The 22,905-nt window shown below is 31.6% G+C and overlaps 4 protein-coding genes across 4 annotated transcripts in view; 2 read left to right on the forward strand and 2 right to left on the reverse strand.

The window, feature by feature from the left end:
- Positions 1-2,631: 2,631 nt before the first annotated feature.
- On the forward strand, positions 2,632-3,599 carry LOC126739470 (28S ribosomal protein S2, mitochondrial). The gene is made up of 2 exons (XM_050445147.1): positions 2,632-2,799; positions 2,878-3,599. The coding sequence occupies exons 1-2, from the start codon at positions 2,673-2,675 to the stop codon at positions 3,534-3,536; spliced, it is 786 nt and encodes a 261-aa protein (XP_050301104.1). The 5' UTR covers positions 2,632-2,672; the 3' UTR covers positions 3,537-3,599.
- A 3,717-nt stretch (positions 3,600-7,316) lies between these two features.
- Positions 7,317-8,051, reverse strand: LOC126739471 (prefoldin subunit 6). The gene is made up of 2 exons (XM_050445148.1): positions 7,863-8,051; positions 7,317-7,753 (listed from the first exon to the last, which is right to left on the reverse strand). Exons 1-2 carry the CDS (start codon positions 7,924-7,926, stop codon positions 7,437-7,439), a joined length of 381 nt encoding a protein of 126 aa, XP_050301105.1. The 5' UTR covers positions 7,927-8,051; the 3' UTR covers positions 7,317-7,436.
- Positions 8,052-8,559: 508 nt separating this feature from the next.
- LOC126739469 (peptidylprolyl isomerase domain and WD repeat-containing protein 1) lies at positions 8,560-11,886 on the forward strand. The gene is made up of 6 exons (XM_050445146.1): positions 8,560-9,442; positions 10,423-10,651; positions 10,707-10,957; positions 11,016-11,187; positions 11,245-11,451; positions 11,509-11,886. Exons 1-6 carry the CDS (start codon positions 8,758-8,760, stop codon positions 11,843-11,845), a joined length of 1,881 nt encoding a protein of 626 aa, XP_050301103.1. The 5' UTR covers positions 8,560-8,757; the 3' UTR covers positions 11,846-11,886.
- A 2,891-nt stretch (positions 11,887-14,777) lies between these two features.
- The window catches only part of LOC126739305 (uncharacterized), a 31,330-nt gene continuing 23,202 nt past the window's right edge, over positions 14,778-22,905 (reverse strand). The window contains exon 10 of the mRNA XM_050444932.1: positions 14,778-22,859. Within this exon, the coding sequence (XP_050300889.1) occupies positions 22,681-22,859 (179 nt within the window). The 3' untranslated portion in view covers positions 14,778-22,680. The remainder of the gene's footprint in view (positions 22,860-22,905) is intronic.

A 22,905-nucleotide genomic window follows, 5' to 3' on the forward strand; every position in this document is an offset into this window, starting at 1 on the left:
CGTTTATAGGTTATGTTCATAAAATAAAGGAATATGAATCAAACACATCGATATATTTAAAATATCGATTCTGTTTAAAAAGTTATCGATTTTTTAATGTATGCTATTGTAACTTTTTCTTGAGACTACATTGGTCTCAATTCGATTTTCAGGATATAAATTTAATCTTACATATTTTTCTTCACGCCTGGAAGATTAAAAAATACAGCCTATTTTTAAGTACATAATATTCTTTATAATCATTATAACATGGTAATTTTAATACTAACAAACAAATTTTAAATGCTTTTATGGACATAATACCTTAAAAAATACTATAGTATGATTTTAGGAACGCTGACCATTTGGGTTTTAACAATTATTTGACATCACTGAATTGGGACACTGTTCTAGGCAAACCAAATATACATTAATTAAACTTTGGCATATCCCATTTTGTACCTTTAAACCTTTAAAAGCTCAAACTTTCCTAGGTATTTTAGTGTTGAGCTTAGGCAGGGCATAGTATGGAAGAAGGCTGCTCAGAAACTTTATACAGCATCTCGATCTAGTGTTGATTATGCAAAGTTTTCTGAACTAAGATCTTTATGTAGAAAACTATAATTGATAGAGAGTATACCATTTATTTAAATCACATCAAAAATAATGTGATAATTATCCACAATTTTTTTTAAAGTTTATTGATAAAAATTGTAAAAACTCTCTGATTTTACCAATTCTATGTCTTTTTTTAAAGATTAAAGGGTAGATGACGGTCAAGAAATTGTTGATTCCTTCGCGGACTTTTTTCAAACAGTATACTAGCTTGGCGGAGAATAGCGATATTGTTATATGTAATAATAAAAACTAAGAGAGACTAAAAGAATTAATGTATTATTTACTACTGTATTATTTGATTAACTGAATTTTTTTTAATATACACATCTAGATACACTCTGGTCTAGGGAACACATACAAATATGTTAATATTTTTGAGAAGCTTGGAAAAAAGTTAATTATTGCAATTTTTTTTACATTATTTGAATAAAATAACAATATAATTATTAACTTTTTTTTGTAGATTATAATTTACTCATAATTTAGGGCCCAAATAAAAATAAAGAACAAAATCCCATTTATTACCGTTTATTAAAAAAAATTACCAAATACAAATCAAACTAGTAGCCAGATGGTCCACCTCTATTATTAATAACACTACTTTGGCATCGCCTAGGCATACCTAAAATTAAATTATTAATTAATTCTTGGGGCAACTCCTCCCAAACATGTGTCACAGCAAGACGAAGCTCCAGAGCGCTTTGAAAAAAGTCAAATCGTTGAAGAAGTTGTCTTTTTAACCAATCCCAAACATGCTCAATTTGATTAAGGTCCGGTGAGGTAGAGGGCCAGGGTAGAAGATTGATTTGATTTTCCTCAATAGCGATTCGTACAAGCCGTGCTCGATGTGGTGGGGCATTATCTTGTTGCAACAACGAATTTGGGCCCATTTCGCGTAAATATGGAACAATTACAGGCAGTAGTATATTATCCCTATAACTTATTCCAGTCATTGTATTTTCCACAAAAATGAGGTTCGTTTTTCCGTCAAGTCTAATGCCACCCCAAAACATTAGTGATCCACCACGTTGCCTTACTTCCCGGGCATGACGCAAACGACTTTCATTTCCTTCCTCTCTCCAGATACGAATTCTACCAGAATCAGGATAAAATGACAATCAAGACTCATCCGTAAAAAGAACTGTGGCCCATCTTTCCTGATTCCAATTAACATGTTCTTGGCACCACGTTAATCTTGCACCTCGATTTCCTAAAGTTAACCGAGGAACCCTTAGGGGTCTTTTGGCATGAAGTCCTCTCTCATGCACACGGTTTCTAATAGTTTGACCTGAAACCTCGACGTTATGCACTCGTGAGAGCTGCTGAACCAAAACAGAGGCTGTTACCGTGGGATTTCTTTGAGCTTGCAAAGTTATAAAACGGTCTTGGACAGGTGTGGTAACTCGCGACGGGCCTTGATGCCATTCTCTAACATCATTTGTCTCTCTATATCTTGTCCACAAACGGTTAATTACACTGGGAGATGTATGCAAAGCTCATGCAACGTGTCTTTGACTTGTTCCTGCCTCAAGCATTCCGACTGCTCTTAGCATTTCCTCTCGAGTTAAACGTCGTATTTCCATTTTTATTGAATAAAAACTAAATCACAATTGTTCGGTTGGAACCACAGAAAATGCGATATTGCGTTAGAATTTAAAAATTATAATCTGCGTTATTTCGACAAAATATGCAAGTAGCAAAAAACGCTGTTCTGGCATGATTTTTTGTACCCAAATATTTATTTTACTTCGGTGGTATCTTAATATTAAAGGTAGTATCTATTCCGTATGAAAATATAAATATATAAAAATTTATAAGGCGAAAAAAACTATTTTTTTAAGTATTCCTTAGACTATTTTAATGTGTATATTGTATTTCTGTTTAATTTATGCTAAATATTTTATGTATTCAAGTAAATACAAATAAAGCTCTCCTAAATGGCTATTAGATCGTTTTGTCGCGGTGTTATCGCAAATTGCCATGTAAGCACCATTACCCACATCTCTCCCTCTGACAATTTGACACTTGTCACCCTTTTAAAAAAATTAAGTTAAGTTAACCTCACTTTAAGATTAATGGTAATCACCAAAATGTTAACAATTCGAAAAATACATAATTTAGCAGAAAAATGCACCTCAAAACTTCGATTTCTGTCTTCAGCCCCTGCCGTACAACCCATAGATAGTCCATTACCACAAGCAGGTAAAGTATCTTGTAGTAATCCAAAATATCCGTGTTTGCAAACTTACCATTATAACTATTAGTTACCATTATTTTTAGAAAAACCTGATATCGACGTTGGTTCTCTAAGAAAAGAAGTACTAAAGCATCCAGACTACTTCAACGTACATAATATGTTTACCGTCAAAGACTTATTTAATGCCAAAGTTCATTATGGTCATAGAGAAGGTTCTCTCGATAATAAGATGTTGCCTTACATTTATGGCTCAAGATTGGGTCATATTATATTTGATTTAGATAAAACCGCCGAATACCTGCGGGCCGCACTTAATATAACAGCCCATATAGCATACAGGGATGGAATAATTCTGTTTTTCCTTCGTGGAGCCCAGAATGCTCATTTGGTAGAAAACTGTGCAAAAGAATGTGGAGAATTTGCTCACACAAGGTATTGGAGAGGTGGCATATTTACTAATTCAGAAAAACAGTTTGGTGCTGTCACTCGGCTGCCAGATCTTTGCATATTTCTTAATACCCTTAATGACATATTAGCACAACATACTGCAATCAGGGATTCTGCTAAGATGGGTATTGCAACTATTGGAATTGTTGATTCTAATTGTGATCCCAATATAATAACATATCCTGTGCCAGGAAATGATGACTCTCCCTCTTCTATTGAGCTGTATTGTAAACTGTTTAAGGAGGCAATTTGGAGGGGGAAGGAAAAAAGAAAAGAACATTTAGGATTGAAATAAAGATTAATTTCATATTTTTAATGGTATCAATTATTTTTATGTTTATTATAAGTGTCAAAAATATGGATGCTTATTAGTTTAACATATTAAATGCTAATCAAACCCAACCCTTCCTGTATCAGGCAGTTTATTTATGGAATTAAAAATTGTACATTAGAAAAAATAAGACATAAGTAGGATAAGCATTTGCCACTTGAAAAATTAAGTATTTTGTTAAGCAAAATGTCAATATTGTTAATTTCTACATATATAAAATAAAAAAAAAAACTAATAATTGGAGAAGTCTAATAGAAAGAAATACACAAACTAGTAAAGAGTTATTTAATGAGTAGAAAGTATTAATTTTTTATAAGACCTTATATAGTTTGTGAATGATTTGAAAACGTAATAATATCTCATATATCGCTTTATATAAATGAATACATATACTCCAAGATAAATACAACCCTTATTAAAAAATAATTGGCTGAAAAACTTGTTTTTTATTACAATTTTAAATTCTTAAAGCTAATATAAATCAATTTATCTTCAAAAATATGAAGAGTCAAAAAGTATGCCAATTTTCCTCTTAAATGAAATAACCTGGAGAGTAAATGTTTTCTTGGTAATCATTTTAAAATAAAAACTTCTTGCATGTTAAATAGTTCTCTCTACAAATATAGAGGTGAGCAATTTATAATTATATATCGGCCATTTCAAGCATGTGGACGGGACAAATCACAAAATAGGATATGCGAAAAAAAATGTTGCCAATTTGTTAGTTAATATTTCTTCACCAAAATTAGCAAATATATTCTTTATTAATTAGACAATATTTTAAAAAATATAAATGCAAGCAACATGTTTTTATAGTAGAGATAATAGCAATAAACGACGGTTGTGGACGGGACCGGAATATTCCGTATCATTTATATCACATAAAAAAACAACCAACATTTCTGAAATGGTTGTTTTAAGAAAAAAGATATCGTTTTTAATTTTCAACAAAATAGTAGTAAATCACATTAAATGATTAAGAAAGAATTTTTCTTTAAGAATTCGTAACTAAAAAATGATATTTATTGGTTGTGGACGGGACAAAAAACCTTAATAACTTAAGAATATTTTTTTATAATTTATTTTAGTATAAATAACAATATACTATGTAATACAACTAAATTAAAGAGATTGATAACGACGAATTAGTTTAACAATAAATAATGATTATAATGTTTTGTTACAGATATCTATCTTTCTTATATTGTTTTGATGGGTCTGACCAATTTCCAATATTTTTTCGGACACAGGCCTAAAAAAGTGGCATGATTGGAGCCCTGCAATGGGCAGGACACTTTTCCATCGAGCGGTTAACACGTTTTTGTTATCCTGAATCTTTTGGCTTGAAACGTAGATAAGATTTATAGTGGTTTTACCATTAAGTGCATTAAAAAAGTCTTTGGAATTATTAATAAGTAGTTTTCTACTTTTCACCATTTCCCAGGCTACTCTTTTAAGTTTCCCTTCTACTCCGTCTACAGCCCCCTTCCCGTGAGAAGTGGCAAAGAAATTCCTTCGTAAACTTATTTATAAACTGTCCTGCACAGCCATCAGAAAATATTGATACAGTTCTCAAAGTACTATAGGCATTTCTTAACCAATGAACTATTTCTTTTAGAAATGCCCAGACTGCAAACTTATCATGTGATAACTCATGACTGATGATAACAAACGAATGATGGGTATTTTTAGTCCAGGCTATACTGCCGTAAATATTGTGATCTGTCTGTGGCTCCAGTGCGACTTTGTATCTCGTCCTGACTTATACATGAGTAATTTTCTGCGAAGTCTACTTGCAGGACAACTTTTTCTTCATTTATATTATTTTTTTCTTTCTCAAAATTGCGTTCTTGTGTGGTTTTTACAAAGCAATGAACTTTAAATTTCTCCATAGATTCTTGCAGTTGATCCAAAGCAGCTTTTAAAGTACCAGATACTTCTAATACTTGGGGTTTATGAAGATTGACTTGCCACCTTTTCCATTTTATTTCGGTCTCCAAATCGGTATTTAAAGGCACCAAAGCAAATTCAATATCGGTATCACAGTTTGGGCATAAATTATTCATACAGTCGAAATTATCTGTATCGCAACATATGGCTGAAAGTAATTCCTTGGAAGATTTTGGAAATTCATGTACATTTTTGCAAATAGCCTCAACCAAAAAATTAAAGTTCGCATGGTACTTGCAAACGCAAACGTCGTGAGGCATTTGGGAACTTAGCAAGACATGTTTGGGTCGATATTCGTAAAATTTTGTTAGTTTAACATCTAATTCGGGATTTTCATGTATAAACAACTGATAAGCTTCCTTTACAGTAACAGTCATGTGCCGCTTTTGCTTTTTTTCTTTGATTTCTGATTCATTTTTTAAAGCGATAACGTCTCTTTTCCCTGGCGTCTGTCTACTTATCATATCCCTGGTGTAAAACTATTCAACACTTTCCTTAAGTTGGCTTTCCAATTTGCTCCAAGGTGTTACTTTTTCTGCACAGACTAAACTTGTTTCTTTTGGAAATTCGGCATAAAAAAATTTCTTTAAAACCTCCTTTTTTTGCTCAGCACACTTCGGCAATACAGACTTATTTTTTTTTACCACCTTTCCCATCGATTGTGGCGTTTTAAATGAGCTGATATTATCTGATGATTGGATTTTCTCAACTTGCAACTCTTCCCTTTTTCTCTGACGATACAACCGTTTTCTTAATGTTTCCTGTCTTTTCTTTGCATTTATCGTATCTTTCGTAAAAAAACCTTCCTGAATCAATCTCTTCTGCTTCTTTTGGCATCCTTCTCTTTAAAACGCAGGTGCTTCTCAACATTCTCTTTGAGCTTTCTTCTAAAATCTATAGATTTTTCTTTATTTGTCTTAGGTGCCATATTTTCTGTAAAAAAATATGGACTCATAAGTTGGGATAAGATTGACCGAGAAAAATTATCTTAAAATTAAATAAATTTCAAAAAAAAAAAAATTTTTTTTTTTTGGCTTCGTGGAGTATTAGCCCTCAGCGAATCGGTTGCGATATACCTACATATAGATCACCAAAAATTAAAAAAAACTTACTTAAAATAAGTACTTTGCAGCCCGTTTTGCATTAAAAATTAAATATTTTCGATATATATATATTAATAGGATCTTATTTTTATATATTTTTTAATGTATGGGTTGCAGACGGGACAATTTATTTATAAAATTTTCTTGCAAAATAGTAACATGATAGAAAAAAAAATCTTTTACTATAATATTGCCCTAAATGCAAGTCAAGAAAAAATAAAATTGAAAGTTCAAACTTTTTATTATTTAGTGGGATATACTTTTCTAAGAATTTGGTTGTGGACGGGACAAAAAACCCTTATTATTACACTAAATGAAAAAATATATCTACTTACTTTGATTACGAAATTAATATTCACCACAAAAAACTTGAAACCACTGACATTTACTCTGCCATGACAGAGTCTCAATGTATCACTTGTTTTAATCCATGGCCGACTATACAAAGTTAACTATTTTTTTTGCTAAAACAGCCTGCTAATACAAACCTGAAAGTAATGAGTGTCCCATTTTTTTCAGATGTTATTTTTTATATATTTTTATAAGTTTCTATGACAATTAAATGACATTCAATAAATAGATGGTTTAAAAATATATTTTAATGCATTTTCATATTTTATTAAAAAAATCCAGATCGCTTAAAATGGCCGATATGCAAAACCAATTTACAATCCGTAATAAAACTTCTGAAAACATTTATTATGGAGACATTTATTACAACATATGAAATATCCTAGCAGAATTAAAGAATAGAGCAAAATAACCTATCTCTTTAACAAACAATAAATACCAAAAAAATATTTATTTTAAATTAAGCACGTAGGGCAGCCTTGACTTGTGCTTGTTGCAACTGCATTTGTAATTTTTGTAGGGCCTCTCTATGTGTGTCCTGCTTTTTTTCCAATGTCGCAATAAGGTCATCAACCTTTTTCAATTCCTTATTGATGAAGTCTACTCTTTTGCTCACATTCTGCTTCGCTTCCACTAGTTCAGTTTTGATCAAAATTGGCCCAACTGATTTAAATACCTTACCATCAGCGGGAAGCATCTCCAATTCAGTTTTCACAATTTCATTTTCATACAGTTGCCCATCTAGTTGTTGTCTTGTTGAAATGGATTTTTGTAGTTCTAAAATAAGGGACATATTTTATTATGCACATGTTTGTAGTCATGAAGGTCTTTTGTAAGCCTCTATAGGTTTCATGAAAAAACTTGACGTTAGAATGAGAAAACGTACCTTTTTGGACCTGTTGAAAGTTTGCTAGCTCATTTTGAAGCTTTCTTTGTAGGTCTTCGCCCATTTTTTACGCCGAAAGTCGATATTAAAAGAAAAATCCTAGCAAATGGTTTGTTCATGTACTCTTTGCCGAAAAAGGCGATGTTTGTTTGACAGGACTTTTGATTTGACAATTCTTAACCTCATTTTTTCTTGTACGTTTAATGAGTCCTGCACAGAACACAAATATAGGAGTCCTGTGTAAACTTAGTAGATCTTCTTCTTTTCTTAAATTCATGTGGCCGTACCACAATAGAAATGGATTGAAATATCGACGTTTTAACAGGATAAACAATAAAAAAATATAGACAATAAAACGCCCAGAATTAACAGCTATACAGAGTAAATAGTGTAAAATTATGTATATATACAGAATATGATTAATATTATTCTAAATGCGACACAGTAAAGCATATTTTTTTAATCTTTTAATTTTTTTAAATAAAGAAGTAAATAAAGTACAGAATATTAAGTTTGAACAAGACAAAAACAACAAAATGCTTAAAGCTATTCATAAAGATTACGTTGTGAGCTATAAAACTAAGCACCATAATATTGCACAAACAATTTAATTTTAAATGGTAAATTAACCGATTAGTTTAAGCCTGTCATATGTCTGAAGACCTTAGTTTCTACTGACAAATTTGTGCACTGTCAAAGTCATTCTATTTAAATTATAACCTCAAACAACGTACTAGACTAGACTAGTATATTACTAGACCAGTAGTACCTATATATTTACCTTTATATTTGTGTTCTGTGAGTACTGAGTAGTATTAGTGTAGTTGACGCGTTCATGTTGTTTACTAAAATACATTTTAAAGACCTGACAGCTTTCCCTACAGTTTAATAAAAAATGTGTGATAAAAGTGAAACAGTGAGTGAAGGGGATCAAAATCCATCAGAAAAAAGGCCCCACGAAAGCGACAGCGATTCGGACTCAGGTTTGGTGGGACCCTCACTTTCGGAGGCCGCCCGACCCAAAAAGCGAAAAATCTTACCTTTTGAGAGACTCTACTTAGATAATTTACCCTGTGCAGAGTCTTATGAGCGTAGCTTTATGCACAGAGATACTATAACTCATGTTGTAGTCACTCCAGTAGATTTTATAATCACAGCGAGTTGTGATGGTCACATCAAATTTTGGAAGAAAGTGGATGGCGGAATAGAGTTTGTTAAGCATTTTAGAAGCCATTTAGGTCCTATAGTGAAGATAGCAGCAAATGTGGCAGGTAGTTTGCTTTGTTCTGCAAGCACAGATAAGTCTTTAAAAATATTCGATGTGGTGAACTTTGATATGATAAATATGATCAAGTTAGACTATGTTCCGGGAACAGTGGAGTGGATACATGGGTCTGGAGATGCTATTCATACTTTAGCTGTGTCTGATCAAGATAGCAATAAGATTTTCATATATGATGGAAGAGGAACTGGTGTGCCTTTACATGTGCTTGAGAAAATTCATTCCAAGCCTGTTACTTTGATCAGTTATAACATGAGGTATGATGTTATCATTTCTGCTGATAAATCAGGTATTTTAGGTAAGTAAAACCAGTTAAGTAAACCACAGACTAATAACTACCAAGTTGTACCTTGTCAAATGATTCCTAATATATGTTATAAATAACTTAATTTGATCAAGCTGGTATAGAATTTAAAATTAAATCAAATGGATGTGTTTACAAAACAGCACCAAATTCAAATACACAAAACTGGGCAGAACTCAAATCAAGATATAAAATTATAAATTACCACAAATCTCCTCAAAGATGTAGTCTGCTTTTCTTAACTTTTTAAAATATTTATTATCTTCTATTTTTTTAATTCTAAGCCTTTATAAATAACTGAGTAGAACATATTTAAATTTCTTATTTCCTTCAAAAATATGTAAATATACTAATCCTCTCCAGGTGGGTATTTTTATTACATAGCCCAATAATAAATAACAATATTTACAACCTTTTCTAATTGAACTGATCATTTACTGAACATTTTTATTAGCCAGGTAATACAATTTTCATAGAAAAAACTCCTAATATTAATAAATTCATTTAAACTCAGTTAAGGTGTAACTTTGTTAGTAAGGGTAAATAATTCTTAAGATTGGTACCTACCTTGTGGTTTTCCTATTTAAATCAATCAATCCTTCTTAAATGAAGTGACATATATTTATATAGTCTATTTATTCTCAATTTTTTGCACTGTTCTTTTCACATTATTTCATTCACAAAATAATAAATTAGTGTACTGAATTTAATCTCAGAAATGGTATGCATCTGGTCGTAACAAAAATCTTTATTATATTTTGCATCTGTGTTTTTCAAATTATTCAAAATAGATCAAATATACATTATGATCAACTTTTTGTCTCCATTTCAATATTAAATTCCACATACACTTCTTTAATGGCTTAAAAGAATAAATCTGCATTTGTACCACTGTATTGATGTCTGCAAATACTTATTTTTTTGTTGTATATAACACAAATAAGTTTGCAGATATGAAAAAAAATTTTTTGTAGAATATTGGTCAGGAATGAAACAGGACTTCAACTTTCCTAAAAATGTCACTTTTGAATCCAAATTGGACACAGACCTCTTTGAATTTGCAAAAAATAAAACGCAGCCAACTTCAATAGCATTCTCCCCAGATGGAAAAAAATTTGCGACAATTTCGACTGACCGGAGAGTAAGGATATTCAGCTTTTTAACTGGAAAATTAACTAGGGTTTATGATGAAACACTGCCTAGGTAAGTTGAATTAAATTCGATTTTGAATATTTTAACTCAAAATGTATTCTTGCAGATTTACAGAGTTACAGCAAAAAACCCAACAGCTTCCAAACATGGAATTTGGAAGAAGAATGGCAGTGGAAAGGGATTTGGAAAAATCGGAAGCTTTCCATTTAGCAAATGTAACTTTTGACCAAAGTGGATACTTCATAATGTATCCCACTTTATTAGGAATTAAACTAATAAATTTATATAACAATAAACTAGTTAAAATTATTGGCAAAAATGAAAATTTAAGGATGTTAAATATTGCTTTGTATCAAGGTACTACAGTTATCTTTAGATGTTGTGCATAAATATTTTAATATATTGTAATTTACAGGTTCTTCCAAAAGATCTAAAGCAGCAGTGACATTCGAAATGGAAGCCTCAAACAATCCTACTTTGGAAGCCATCCAACCTGATCCTACAATAGTTTGTACAGCTTATAAAAAATCCAGATTTTATTTATTCACTAGAAGAGAACCTGATGATTTGATGCCAGATCAGGATAGGTAAGATCAAAACAAATTAAAACTTTTCTGTATTTTTTTATGACTCATAATTTTTAGGGATGTCTTTAATGAAAAACCATCCAAGGAAGATGTCATGGCAGCAACTGAGAACGTGGCAGTTCAAAGACTATACGAAAATGCCATAATCCATACCATTTTTGGGGATATTCACATCAAATTATTTCCTAAGGATTGCCCAAAAACTGTGGAAAACTTCTGTGTTCATAGCAAAAATGGATATTACAATGGACATATATTTCATAGGTACAAGCATTATTTAAAATAACAATCAAGGCAAAATTTAAGTTTATTTCGTTTTAGGGTAATAAAAGGTTTCATGATCCAAACAGGTGATCCAACGGGAAATGGCACAGGAGGCGAAAGCATATGGGGTGGTGAATTTGAAGATGAAATCCGACCGCATTTAAGGCATGACAGGCCTTACACTGTCTCTATGGCAAACGCAGGACCAAACACTAATGGCAGTCAGTTTTTTATCACACTTACTCCTACACCTTGGTTGGATGGCAAACATACCATATTTGGAAGGGTAACCAGAGGGATGGAAGTTGTTCAGAATATCAGTAATGTAAAAACTAATCAGAAGACTGACAAGCCGTATGATGACCTTTCTATTGTCTCTATATCTGTAAAATAGTTAATTATTTTAGGTGTAAAATAAAATTATATTTATTTTAATGTTTTTTTTTATCAATTTGATTGGCGACTATGCGCTTTATAAATTTTATTAAAAAAACTATAAATTACGTATTGAAGTGTTTTATTACTACTAGCTATTTTATTACTACTAGCACGTAATATATTTCACAAAAAGTTAAAATATTTTAATTGGTAATTAAAATATTCACAAGAAATAAATAAATTAAATTCACAATAAAAAATAAAATATTTGACTATTAAAATAGTTTTTTTAGCATAAATTAGACCTATTTAAGCAGAAGTTATTCTTTTTTATCCACTTAACAATAAGAAAAGAATAAAATTTCGACATAAAAAAAGGTTTGATTAAATTATTAGGGGCATTCTAATCCCTAAATTAAATTACGGCGTCTCTCGATGATCGTTCGATCACACCGGTTGGTTTTACCAATTTTCTGACTATTCCGGAATATTCAGAAGCGATTGCCCACTCCTTTTAAATGTATGTCTTCTAATGGGTCTACCAATAGAAGTGATAGAAGTTTAGTGGGCCATGTACGCAAAATGGTGTGTCAAAACGCGGATCAAGCGTCAGTTGTGTTAAGTATACTTTGACATTTCATCATGAATCGTTTAAGTCAAGGGCAACGTATAGCTATCGTGAAAAGGTATTACGAAAATGCGCAATCGGTTAGAGCCTGTTATCGTGCTCTTAGAGAAGATTTTGGCCATCGTGGACGGCCTTCTGAGCTTGCAATAAGGCGCACAATTAATAAGTTTGAACGGGAGTACACTCTTCTGGATAATAAGCCACCAACGCGACAAAAAAGTGCAAGGACCGCTGAAAATATCGCCGTTGCAAGAGAAAGTGATGACGCGAATAACAATGTGTCTGTTTTGCGCCGTTCTCAGTAAATAAGGCATTTCACCAATGTCTCTGTGGCGCATTTTGAAGAAAGACTTAGGCTTACATCCATATAAGATGGTTCTAACTCAAGAATTGAAGCCTGCTGACCATGGTTTGCAAAGAACGTTTACCGACTGGGCCCTGTTGCAGTTGGAACAAAATGCCGATTTTGGGAAACAAATCATCTTTTCAGATGAAGCCCATTTTTGTCTTAGTGGCGTTGTCAATACGCAAAATTGCCGCTTCTGGTGTCAGAACAATCCCCAGAAATTAGTACAGGTGCCATTACACCCACGTCATACGTGGAATTATCGGTCCATACGTTTTTAAGGATGCAGGGGGGCGTACTGTGACAGTCAACGGAGAGCGCTACCGCGACATGATAACAAACTTTCTTTGACCTGCAATTGATGGTGGAGACTTCGAACAGAATTGGTTTCAACAGGACGGAGCAACATCACACACCGCCCGAGCCACAATTAATTTATTAAGAGAGCGTTTTGAAGATCGAATAATTTCGCGACATGGCAATATCAACTGGCCACCAAGGTCCTGTGATCTTACTCCCCTGGACTTTTTTCTTTGGGGATATGTGAAGTCGAAGGTGTATTCTAACAATCCTCAAACCATCAATGAGTTGAAAGTTAACATAACTAGGGTTATTCGCGAAATTCAGCCCAACTTGTTAGAAAAAGTGATTGAAAATTGGGTTCATCGTCTAAACGTCTGCCGCCGTAGCCGAGGTGGACATATTAATGATATTTTGTTTAAAACATAATGTTACATAATAAACTACAACATGAAACATCAATCATAGAAATTAACCAATTCGTTTTTATTTTTTAGCAATTATATCATTCTGGCTTCATTTGGTTATGATATTATTTTGCTAGTTTCCATAACAAATTTTCAGAATTTTTAGTGAAAAGGGGAGCATTTTTTATATTTTACAGTTTAATAAAATACAACTTTGTAATCCAGAAATTTAAGGCTTGGAATGTAATAGCAGACAAGTTGGGAATTACTTAAAATGATTTTTTTTCGAATCCAACATACCAATGAAGGGTTTGAGGGTAAAAACTTGGTCATGATTTATTTAATATTAGGTTAAATATTTATTTATCAGGGTTTCTTCTTGAGAGCATGTTTAAGTTCGAGAATTTGTTTTGCTAAGAGTTTATAATTTTGTAAAGCCTCCACCAGATAACAGGAATGCCTCAAAAATGTCCTGCCATTTTCTTTATTATACTTATTTGATATTCATCAATCAAAAAATTCCAGAAGGGGGAAATTATTAAGGTGTGATATGTTTTGCGGTTTTTAGATAAATAATGGAATAAACCATTGTCCTCAAAAAAGAAAATATTACGTTAAACAATTTATATTGAAATAGACGTGTTACATGGATCCCAACTCAAATATCGAAAGAAATAAGACTGCAGATAAACTAGGCAGTATTAGAAGATTATTAAGGGAATCTACATACAGGATAATGAAAAAGCAAAAAACATTGTAAGAAGTGAAAAGAAACTCATTTACGGTAAAGAGCAGACAGTACAATGTTACTACAAACCTTTGCTGGCTAGAGGAGAATATTACTGGGTTAGGGTGTATCACAAATTTTAGGACTGAAAACACCCGAAAACATTACAAATTCTATATGGAATTGGTATAAATAAGAATGGTAATTTTTGTGGATCTAGAAATACCTTGGAATACATCTTATTAGAATTACGAGGTAAAGACCGACGTCTGAGGACAACAACAAAAACCTGATTGAATCCGTACAAACAAGAAGTGGCTTGCAAAAATACCAAATTTTAGCATAGAACAGACAACTTGTGAAAATCGATGTTTGGTAAATGTTCCTGGAATTTTCAAATTGCTGACGCAAATCAATCTCTAAATGTTTCTCCATATTAGAGTTGCCATTTCAATTTTATTCGCTTAAACAATTTCACTTTTAAATCTAGGTTCAAAACGGGAAAAATGTAAAAAATTACACGACTCTTTTCAGACAAAATGGACTATTATATATTTATTATCCTTTGACATTGACTATAAAATTTAACAACATTACACGTCTAATTTAATATTATGGAATGTAATGACTATGAGTTGAAATATTAAACATTAAGTAATGTAATAGAGCAAGTTTATTTTAATTATTTCTTATTTAATACAAACGGAATTTTATATTAGAATCAATAACCATATTCACGCCTACAGGGGGTCGAGTGCTAAAAATATAGTTATTAAACATATGAATATGAGAACATTTGAAAGGTTATAATACGAATTATATTAAATCCCCTGTAGCCGCAAAAAATACAAAAATATACAACACAACCAAATCATAAAATTGCAATTTCATGAGGTCGCGTCGCTTACAGCTAGTTGAACAGACATTATTATTGTTATTATAAAAAACTTTTAAGGAACATTTAAGTTTCTTAATAAAATCTACTAAAGAAATTAGGGCACCTTTTTATTAAGTAGAGTCGGTACAAAGAGCTGCATTCCTGCTTTTATACAATACTTTTAAGTCAGTACTTTTTTAGTCTAGTAATTCATGTTTTATTTGTGGTGTGAAAATGAAACCATACATAGTATTTAGTTTAATGATTAGGTTTTCACACCGAACTAAAAATTTGAAAATTTGATTTGCTTTTAACGCAAATCAAATACGTTATCATGATTTACTAAAGAAATGAAACGAACTGACCCGGTTCTTTAAAAACTTGCTTTAATCTACCGGGTGTTCCACTAAGAAGGGCTCTCGATCTCAGAAAATATTAGTAGTATGTGCTGTTGAAAAAAATTTTGCTATTAAAGGAACCATAAAAAACTGGAAATTATGTTCCCAGATCCACCGCTTCTATAAGATATTGGTATTTTTTAGAAAATTTGCCTAGGTAAGAGGCGTTATAAATAATATAGGCACTTAATTCTCAGTAAATATTGATTCTTTTTGTTTGAACCGTCTGCTTAAGGTGGCGAAGGTTAAATCTATTTTCATTTAAATGTGATTAACTAGGTCTTGTTTACAAGACGTTCATTACTACTTATAATAAACCTTGGATGTTAGCAGTTTTTCAGTGGGATTAACTGATATCTTTTCTGCTCATCTCTAACCAAAAACTTTTATTGATGGAATTCATCCATATTTATTAAAGTACTGTTGTACTTTATCTAAACCTATTTTTGTTTTATTTTATATAATTATTCTTTCTTTGAAAACAGAGTATATGCACAGCTCTCCAGTGCGTGTAAGAATTAATCACAGAGTAACATGGCCTTTTTGCCCTCGGCAGTCTACTATCACTAACCTTTTGTCATACTAAAACTACTTGTCATCATCTATAAAATCCAAGTGGACAGTAATTATACTGACTTCGAAAGTTTTCATTGAAGTAAATCATTCTCTACTTCTAGAAAAACTAAAACATTTGGGGATTCGAATGTATGGGGATTATATAGTGGTCCCCCAATTATGATATTAACCTTCAAGATATTGAGAAGGCGCCAAAAAGTTTTTGAAATATTACTCTTGTAAGTTCCGTTTGGATATTTCTGAGTTGAACAATGAGCAGAGGTGTTTTTTATTGGAATTCCCTTCATTAGCATCACAAAAGGGTAGCAAGATTTTTTGGTACATATTAATTAATGGCTTGATTGACGCTCCGAATTTATTGAGTCTCTTAAATTTTATTGTTTCTAAATACGGCCACGGCTTAAAAATCATCATCTGGTTAAGTGTGGTTTTCATAGAACTAATTTTGTTACATAACTCTTTATGTAACAATTATAATTTTTCTGTACCTTTTAGCACTTTTAAAAATAAATGTAAGTATTTGTGATGTGTATTCTTATTAGGTAATTAGCAATTTTTGGTATTCTATTTAGAATTAAGCCAGTAAATAATTATAGTAAATTAATTATTTACCATCTTAATGTAAAAATGGTGTTACCATTGGATTGAATTAATAAATAAATCGATAACATATCAGAATACCATAATGTCAGATAGATTAATAAGTAATAATTATGATGGAACATATCTTATGAAATGCTTCATTTTTTAATTAGAAAACAGAAATATCAAATGCTAAAATGTACCCCAATGCTTTCAAACTACAGCTTCTTCAAGTAATAAAAGTATTTTGAAGAAGCAATCATATTCAAATCAAGTTAATTTTTTCAAATAGACGCCGAACGTTTAGTAAGTTGTAATAATAAGAGAGCGCCGCCTAGCGCGTACTGTCAAGTAAGTATTGGAAAAATAAATTAAAATATACAGTAATAAATGCTCTTTAGAACGAGATCTAGCTCGTTTGATTTCGATTACTAAACCCAGAGTTATAAACATTTAAATAAAGATAGAGCCAACTTACCCTCACCACTTCATTTTACCAGGTAGGACATAACGATTCAATTTTTTTTTTAAATTGAATTTTTTTCCCACAGGCTATACTACTAACACATTCGTAAATATAGCTAAGAGCCATTCTTAGTAAACCTGGTACTTATGATAGAAATTACAAATAAGTTAAAACCTACAAAACACACATAATTAAACGTAAAAACTACATGCTAAGAAATCTTTAAATTAAGTACAAAAAAAAATGTAAGAGTGACTCGAATACAAATACTGCGTAAAAATAAATAAATTAAGGCAAATGATGTAACTTTTTAACATTCTTATAGTAAGTAATTACACAAAGTGGTGCAACATAACTTGAAACAATAAAACTTCCTTCAAGCTTTGTTGTACTAATTTGTACAACTACAGGCATAAAATATATGAAGTTTTATAACAAGAAATACCTAAGGGCAAGGATTTATGACATAAAAATCTAAATTTAAATCTTAAATAGTCAACAAACCGTGTTCGTTTTTTTTTGGCAATAATCCACCTCCCTTAAAAATCCGTTAACATTTTTTTAAGCACATCTTGATTCAATTCCTAATATTTTTGTTTAATTTATTTTTCAACAAACAGTGATTCGCACTGCACCATACAAATTATTCTACTTTCCTAACGGCAGTCTACATTGTCATCTAGAATCTAGTAATATCATTAAAAAAAATCATTAACTAATACTACGAAAAGAACACCTTTTTAATACGTCAAAATTTTCGGCGACTAAATTATAATTTACTAAAATACTGTGACGTGACGTCGTTATAAAAAATAGATTAGCCGAATGTTTATCGTAATAAGTATTTTTCTGCTTGCCAAAGTATATTGACTGAATTTCTACAACTAATCAGTCAGGCTTTAGTTTCTAAAATTTAAAATAAAGAATGGAAATATTGAAAGTTCAAGTCTTAAGGAAAAAATTATTATAGTACTGGGAGTAGTTTCCTACTTCGTCGATTCTTATTTAAGTTCTGCAGTATTGTCTGTTAAGTTTCTTGCACTTCTTTTCGTCTTTGCCTACCTTACTTGACACTCTTGAGGCTTGATTTAATCGCGTTTTTCCGGATGAAGAAGGTATGTGTGATTGAAAAGCAAATAACGAAACCTCTTTTCCTAAGAATGTTTGAGCTCCTCTCAATGGAACAATAATTTGTATGAGATGCTTTGTTCTTGTATAAATAAGATTTGGGTATAAGGGTATAATAAGTAAGGGTTTTTGTTAATAACTTAAATATGTGCCAGGCACAATAAATAGTATAACAGATTCAAAATGTGCATTATATTATTTCTATGATAGATATATTTGAATCCATTACTACTATAAATCAAAATTTAGGATGCGATCCAGAGGATGTTTTTCCTATTTTGTTTATAATTGTAGATTTGTACTAAGCCGTATTCTGCAAAACATTTTTATAATTTCATGAAGTACAGGGTCTTAAGACCTTATATATATTTAGCAAGAATGTCGAGAAATATTATTTTTTTGCAACCGTTTTTAAATGTATGTAAGATATTCCCTTTATAACCCTCCTTCTTATACCAGAAGAAAACAAATATCAAGTCTTAATTTCCAAATTGTTTATGATTTATGGTAAATTAGTACCATGGGTGGAAAGTTGCCTTACATATAGAAAAATAACTAAGTTTTTACATTAACTATCAATGTGTTTTTTTTTAGAATAATGTTATATGTAGTACTCTATAATACGCTATATATGTGACCTGGTCTACGAAAAGGAAGCTAACGTGCGAAAACAATTCGAAAAGGTAACAATTCTTTTCGTCAGTTTCTCGTTAGTTGTCTGCTTTTACTCCATGTTGACTGGTGTCTAACTATATTCAAGGACGTCACGTGTTGTTTCTACTCAAAATATTATTGTTATTATTAGTTAATTGCGTACTTTGTTAGTAATGAGAAACCCTGAAGAAGTGAGTTTGCAAATGTTATCATTGTTATCGCATACCGCACTGTAATATACGAGCCCTGTCTCAGTGAAGTTGGCCCAACGCCCCAAAACATGATTTTTTAAAATTTATTTAAGGGATAACTAAAATTTTATTTCAAATATAATATTTTTGGTTTCTTGAAATGTTTATGGAAAGATAACAAAACCGACGCAGCTATTTTTAAAGCGTTTTAATTTCGATATTTTTTTCTTTGCAAAATGATTTTTCTATCGCAAAATACGTGATGGAAATAACTTAGTTGAATGGTCTGTTTATGCGCTTCGATAAAATAAAAGTAGGCTGTATAAAACAAATTGCGTTGCTAAGAACAATATTTTGCGTTGCTAAGAAGCCGATTTTGACGTTTAAATCAACTTTCAATGGATTAGTGTTGTTGTTAACAATTAAAAATGGCTCGTGGTAAGGCTCTCTCTGACGAAATAAGAAAAGTGATCATTCACTTGCATTTAAAAGGTCAAAATGCTTCCCAAATCGCTGACAGTATTAACAAATCGAGGTATACAGTTCGAAATGTTATTAAATTGTACAAAACAACGGGATCTGTTGCTCAAAAACCCAGAATTGGAAGTCGACCGCGTATATTATGGTCTTCGAACCAATGGAACTCGATTATTTGGAGTGATGAAGCCAGATTTGAAGTATCCGTTGGTGATAGTAGAAGTCGTGTCATAAGAACTAAAGAAGAAGTGTTTCAGAATGACTGTCTTAAAAAAAAAGTTAAGTTTCCGGCTTCTGTTATGATCTGGGGATCGATGTCAGCAAGTGGAGTGGGAAACTTACACTTTGTGGAAGGTATTATGAATGCTGATAAGTACATTAATGTGCTTGAAAATAACCTAATACCCCAAATTGAACAAATGCGTTTAAACAATATCGAATGTATCTTCCAACAAGATGGTGCCGCTTGCCATACGGCTAAAAAAGTAAAAGATTGGATGTTAGAAAACATAATTCCAGTTTTAAAGTGGACGTCGAGTAGTCCAGATCTATCGCCGATTGAAACCTTGTGGCATATCATGAAGAAGAAGCTCAGATCGAATCCCGCAAGAACCGTTCCAGAATTGCGAACCCGTCTCCAAGAAATTTGGAACAGTTTTACACCAGATGACTGTCAAACATTAGTTGACACTATGTTAAGACGTATCAAAGCAGTAATCAGTCGAAAAGGCGATGTAACGCAGTGGTAATTTGCTGCTATTTGGTTTTGTTGATTTTTATTAATCGACAGATTTTTTGAATTTTTGTAAGATATCTTTCCTCAGTTATAAAACATGTAGTATTTTAAGCTAATATTAAATAAAAAGATCATATGTTATCAGAAATACCTTTTAGTTTTTAATACGTTTTCGCTAATATGTCAAATTTTATAAAAAATCCTAGTTTTGATAGTTGGGCCAACTTCACTGAGACAGGGCTCGTATATATTGTTTATTATTTTGCAATCACAAAATAATAAACAATAATTTGATTTGAACAGTTTAGTGCCGTCAAGTCGATATTTTCCTACATACGGTGAAGCAATGATGGGTCCGATGATGATGTTCATTCAAATAATCATGAAGATGAACTACATTTATCTCATTCAGATGATATGAATGTTTTGAGGCATGCGATCCAGTTTACTTTCTACAATATATCTGTTGGCCGTTTGTTTTTCCTTTTCGTACATGCACGAGTAAAAAGGATTTTTTTTTCATATTTGTACCTTTTCCTTAATTTTTAGTAACCTTTTATCGAGCCTCCTAAACTCTATCCGAATTGGCAAAAAAGTGGAAAATTATTTTTTGACACCTAAGCCCCATTTTCATAGACCAGGTCACATAAATTCCAAATGATCATAATTATTGAACGACTTGAGCAGACTTTTAGAATGGTGCGGTACAAATAGCATGGATTTAAACGCACGATATCGCAAAACGAATAAATTGCAAAGTTATGATTTACTATAGAGGCAGAGCGCCAGCATTATTTGGATCTACTATAGGGTCAGAAGTTTTAGGAGCCGTGATGTAATAAAGTTCTATATTTTGACGCACATTTGAAGAAAGCAATTAAGATTCGTAATAGCGTAGTCTTTTTGAATTTGATTGTATTAATTATTTTAAACATATGTATTGTTCCCTTATAAGAATAGTTTTGAAGTAATATTTGGTCTCCTTACTATAAATGTCATAAAAATCAACTGGATGATGTTGTGTTTAAATGGAAATTGATAGTGACATTTCATATCCAAATCTATTGAAAAAAGTTTATCAATACTCCAAGTAGAACAACAAGATTTACGTGAACTTAATAAATGTAGAAAGATTTTAATATCATTATCCTAATACATAGTTTTAAGAAGTCCCAAAATATATTTTAATTTATCACGTAGACAAAGACTTGGTTGCTCGAAGTTCAAAACGTTGGTGATATAAATTTTATAGTAAATCGTGAACTCAAATAAAAGTAAATTCATGACAATAATTTAATGAATTACATTATTTTTTTATATACAAATTCTACGTCAGTCTATTTTAAAATTTCAGATAACTCCCCTTTGATAGTTTAATACATTTAATAAATAAAGTGTAATCTAAGGAAAAAAGGTTATATTAAACACCTAATTCTCATTCAATCGGTACTTCTTATTGAAACATTAATTTAAAAAAAACTGTTTTGCCACTTTAAGTTTAAGAAATTCAATCAACTATAAGCAGTTTTAAAAGATTTCATCAACAGATTCTTTAAAATTTTTACTTTAACTCACATTTCAAACTTATGACAAAGAACCCGATATGGATGAGATTAAAAATTGGTATAAATAAAAAGGGAACACTATTTTTTGACATATTTTTAATATCTAAATGGGAAATTTTAATAGCCTTTATCAATAATTCTATTACGCCTATATGTTATTGACAAATCACTAGTGGCGCGCTCTCATGGCGTTGGTGAGCACATCTTCAGTCAGTCGTGTTGTTAATGAGACACAAATTGCTGCAAGCGTTGTGATAATCATAAAGTACTTTACGTTTTGCGAGAGAACGCACCATATGGCAGTTGCGAAAATGATAAAAATGACTAACTTCTAAAACTTTCTGTTGAAACCAAAGTTTCACGGCTTGGAAGTAGTTTTTGATTTGATATATTTTTTGAGTTTCAAATTATTAATAGAACAAATAATTATATAGCAAGAGGCAAGTGACTGAAGATTTTGCACCCTGTATAATGAGAAAAAATTTAAGGCGAACAAAGCTTTGAGTTTTTTCTTTTTGAGAAATTTCTACTTTAATGGTTTTTAATATACTAGTAGTAACAGAATGTAAATTGTACCACTAAAAATCCTATAGCTGGTTATTACCAAAGAACTTCAGAAACTAAAGCCTAGCTGAAACTATTGGCACACCCTATCTAGTCATTTTGTTAATTAAAAAACGTACAAAAGAATTTTGTGCAAATTGAAATAAAACGTGACGTCACGTAATCTGACCCTAAACAGATTTCCGATATCCAATTAAGTATTTTCGACCTGAAAAAATATTTTTACCGATTATTTCTTAATCTTACGAATGATTTTACGGAAACTAGCCGTCCACTTGGTTCTAGTCAATTTGGCACAGTCCTGCTCGTCCAGTGTAGCCGTGGGACAGAATTTCTCTTTCGGCGTCGTCGCGTTACTTTTGTAATCCCCGCAAATATCCGAGGAGAAACCGGAGTCACTGCCAAAACCTGTAGGAGAGATCAGCATTTATTGTTTTATTTTTTTTTTCTGGGG

The sequence above is a fragment of the Anthonomus grandis genome, chromosome 8 (genome assembly GCF_022605725.1).
Source record: "Anthonomus grandis grandis chromosome 8, icAntGran1.3, whole genome shotgun sequence".
In the NCBI taxonomy this organism is placed as follows: Eukaryota; Metazoa; Arthropoda; class Insecta; order Coleoptera; family Curculionidae; genus Anthonomus; species Anthonomus grandis.

Excerpts from the sequence above, each read along its gene's own strand:
- LOC126739471 (XM_050445148.1), bottom strand. The coding sequence starts at position 7,926 with ATGGGCGAAGACCTACAAAGAAAGCTTCAAAATGAGCTAGCAAACTTT. Across the intron at positions 7,754-7,862 it reads CTTTCAACAGGTCCAAAAAG|AACTACAAAAATCCATTTCA; the intron begins GTACGTTTTCTC and ends CCCTTATTTTAG.
- LOC126739469 (XM_050445146.1), top strand. The coding sequence starts at position 8,758 with ATGTGTGATAAAAGTGAAACAGTGAGTGAAGGGGATCAAAATCCATCA. Across the intron at positions 11,188-11,244 it reads TTGATGCCAGATCAGGATAG|GGATGTCTTTAATGAAAAAC; the intron begins GTAAGATCAAAA and ends CATAATTTTTAG. Across the intron at positions 11,452-11,508 it reads AATGGACATATATTTCATAG|GGTAATAAAAGGTTTCATGA; the intron begins GTACAAGCATTA and ends ATTTCGTTTTAG.
- LOC126739470 (XM_050445147.1), top strand. The coding sequence starts at position 2,673 with ATGGTAATCACCAAAATGTTAACAATTCGAAAAATACATAATTTAGCA. Across the intron at positions 2,800-2,877 it reads TAGTCCATTACCACAAGCAG|AAAAACCTGATATCGACGTT; the intron begins GTAAAGTATCTT and ends CATTATTTTTAG.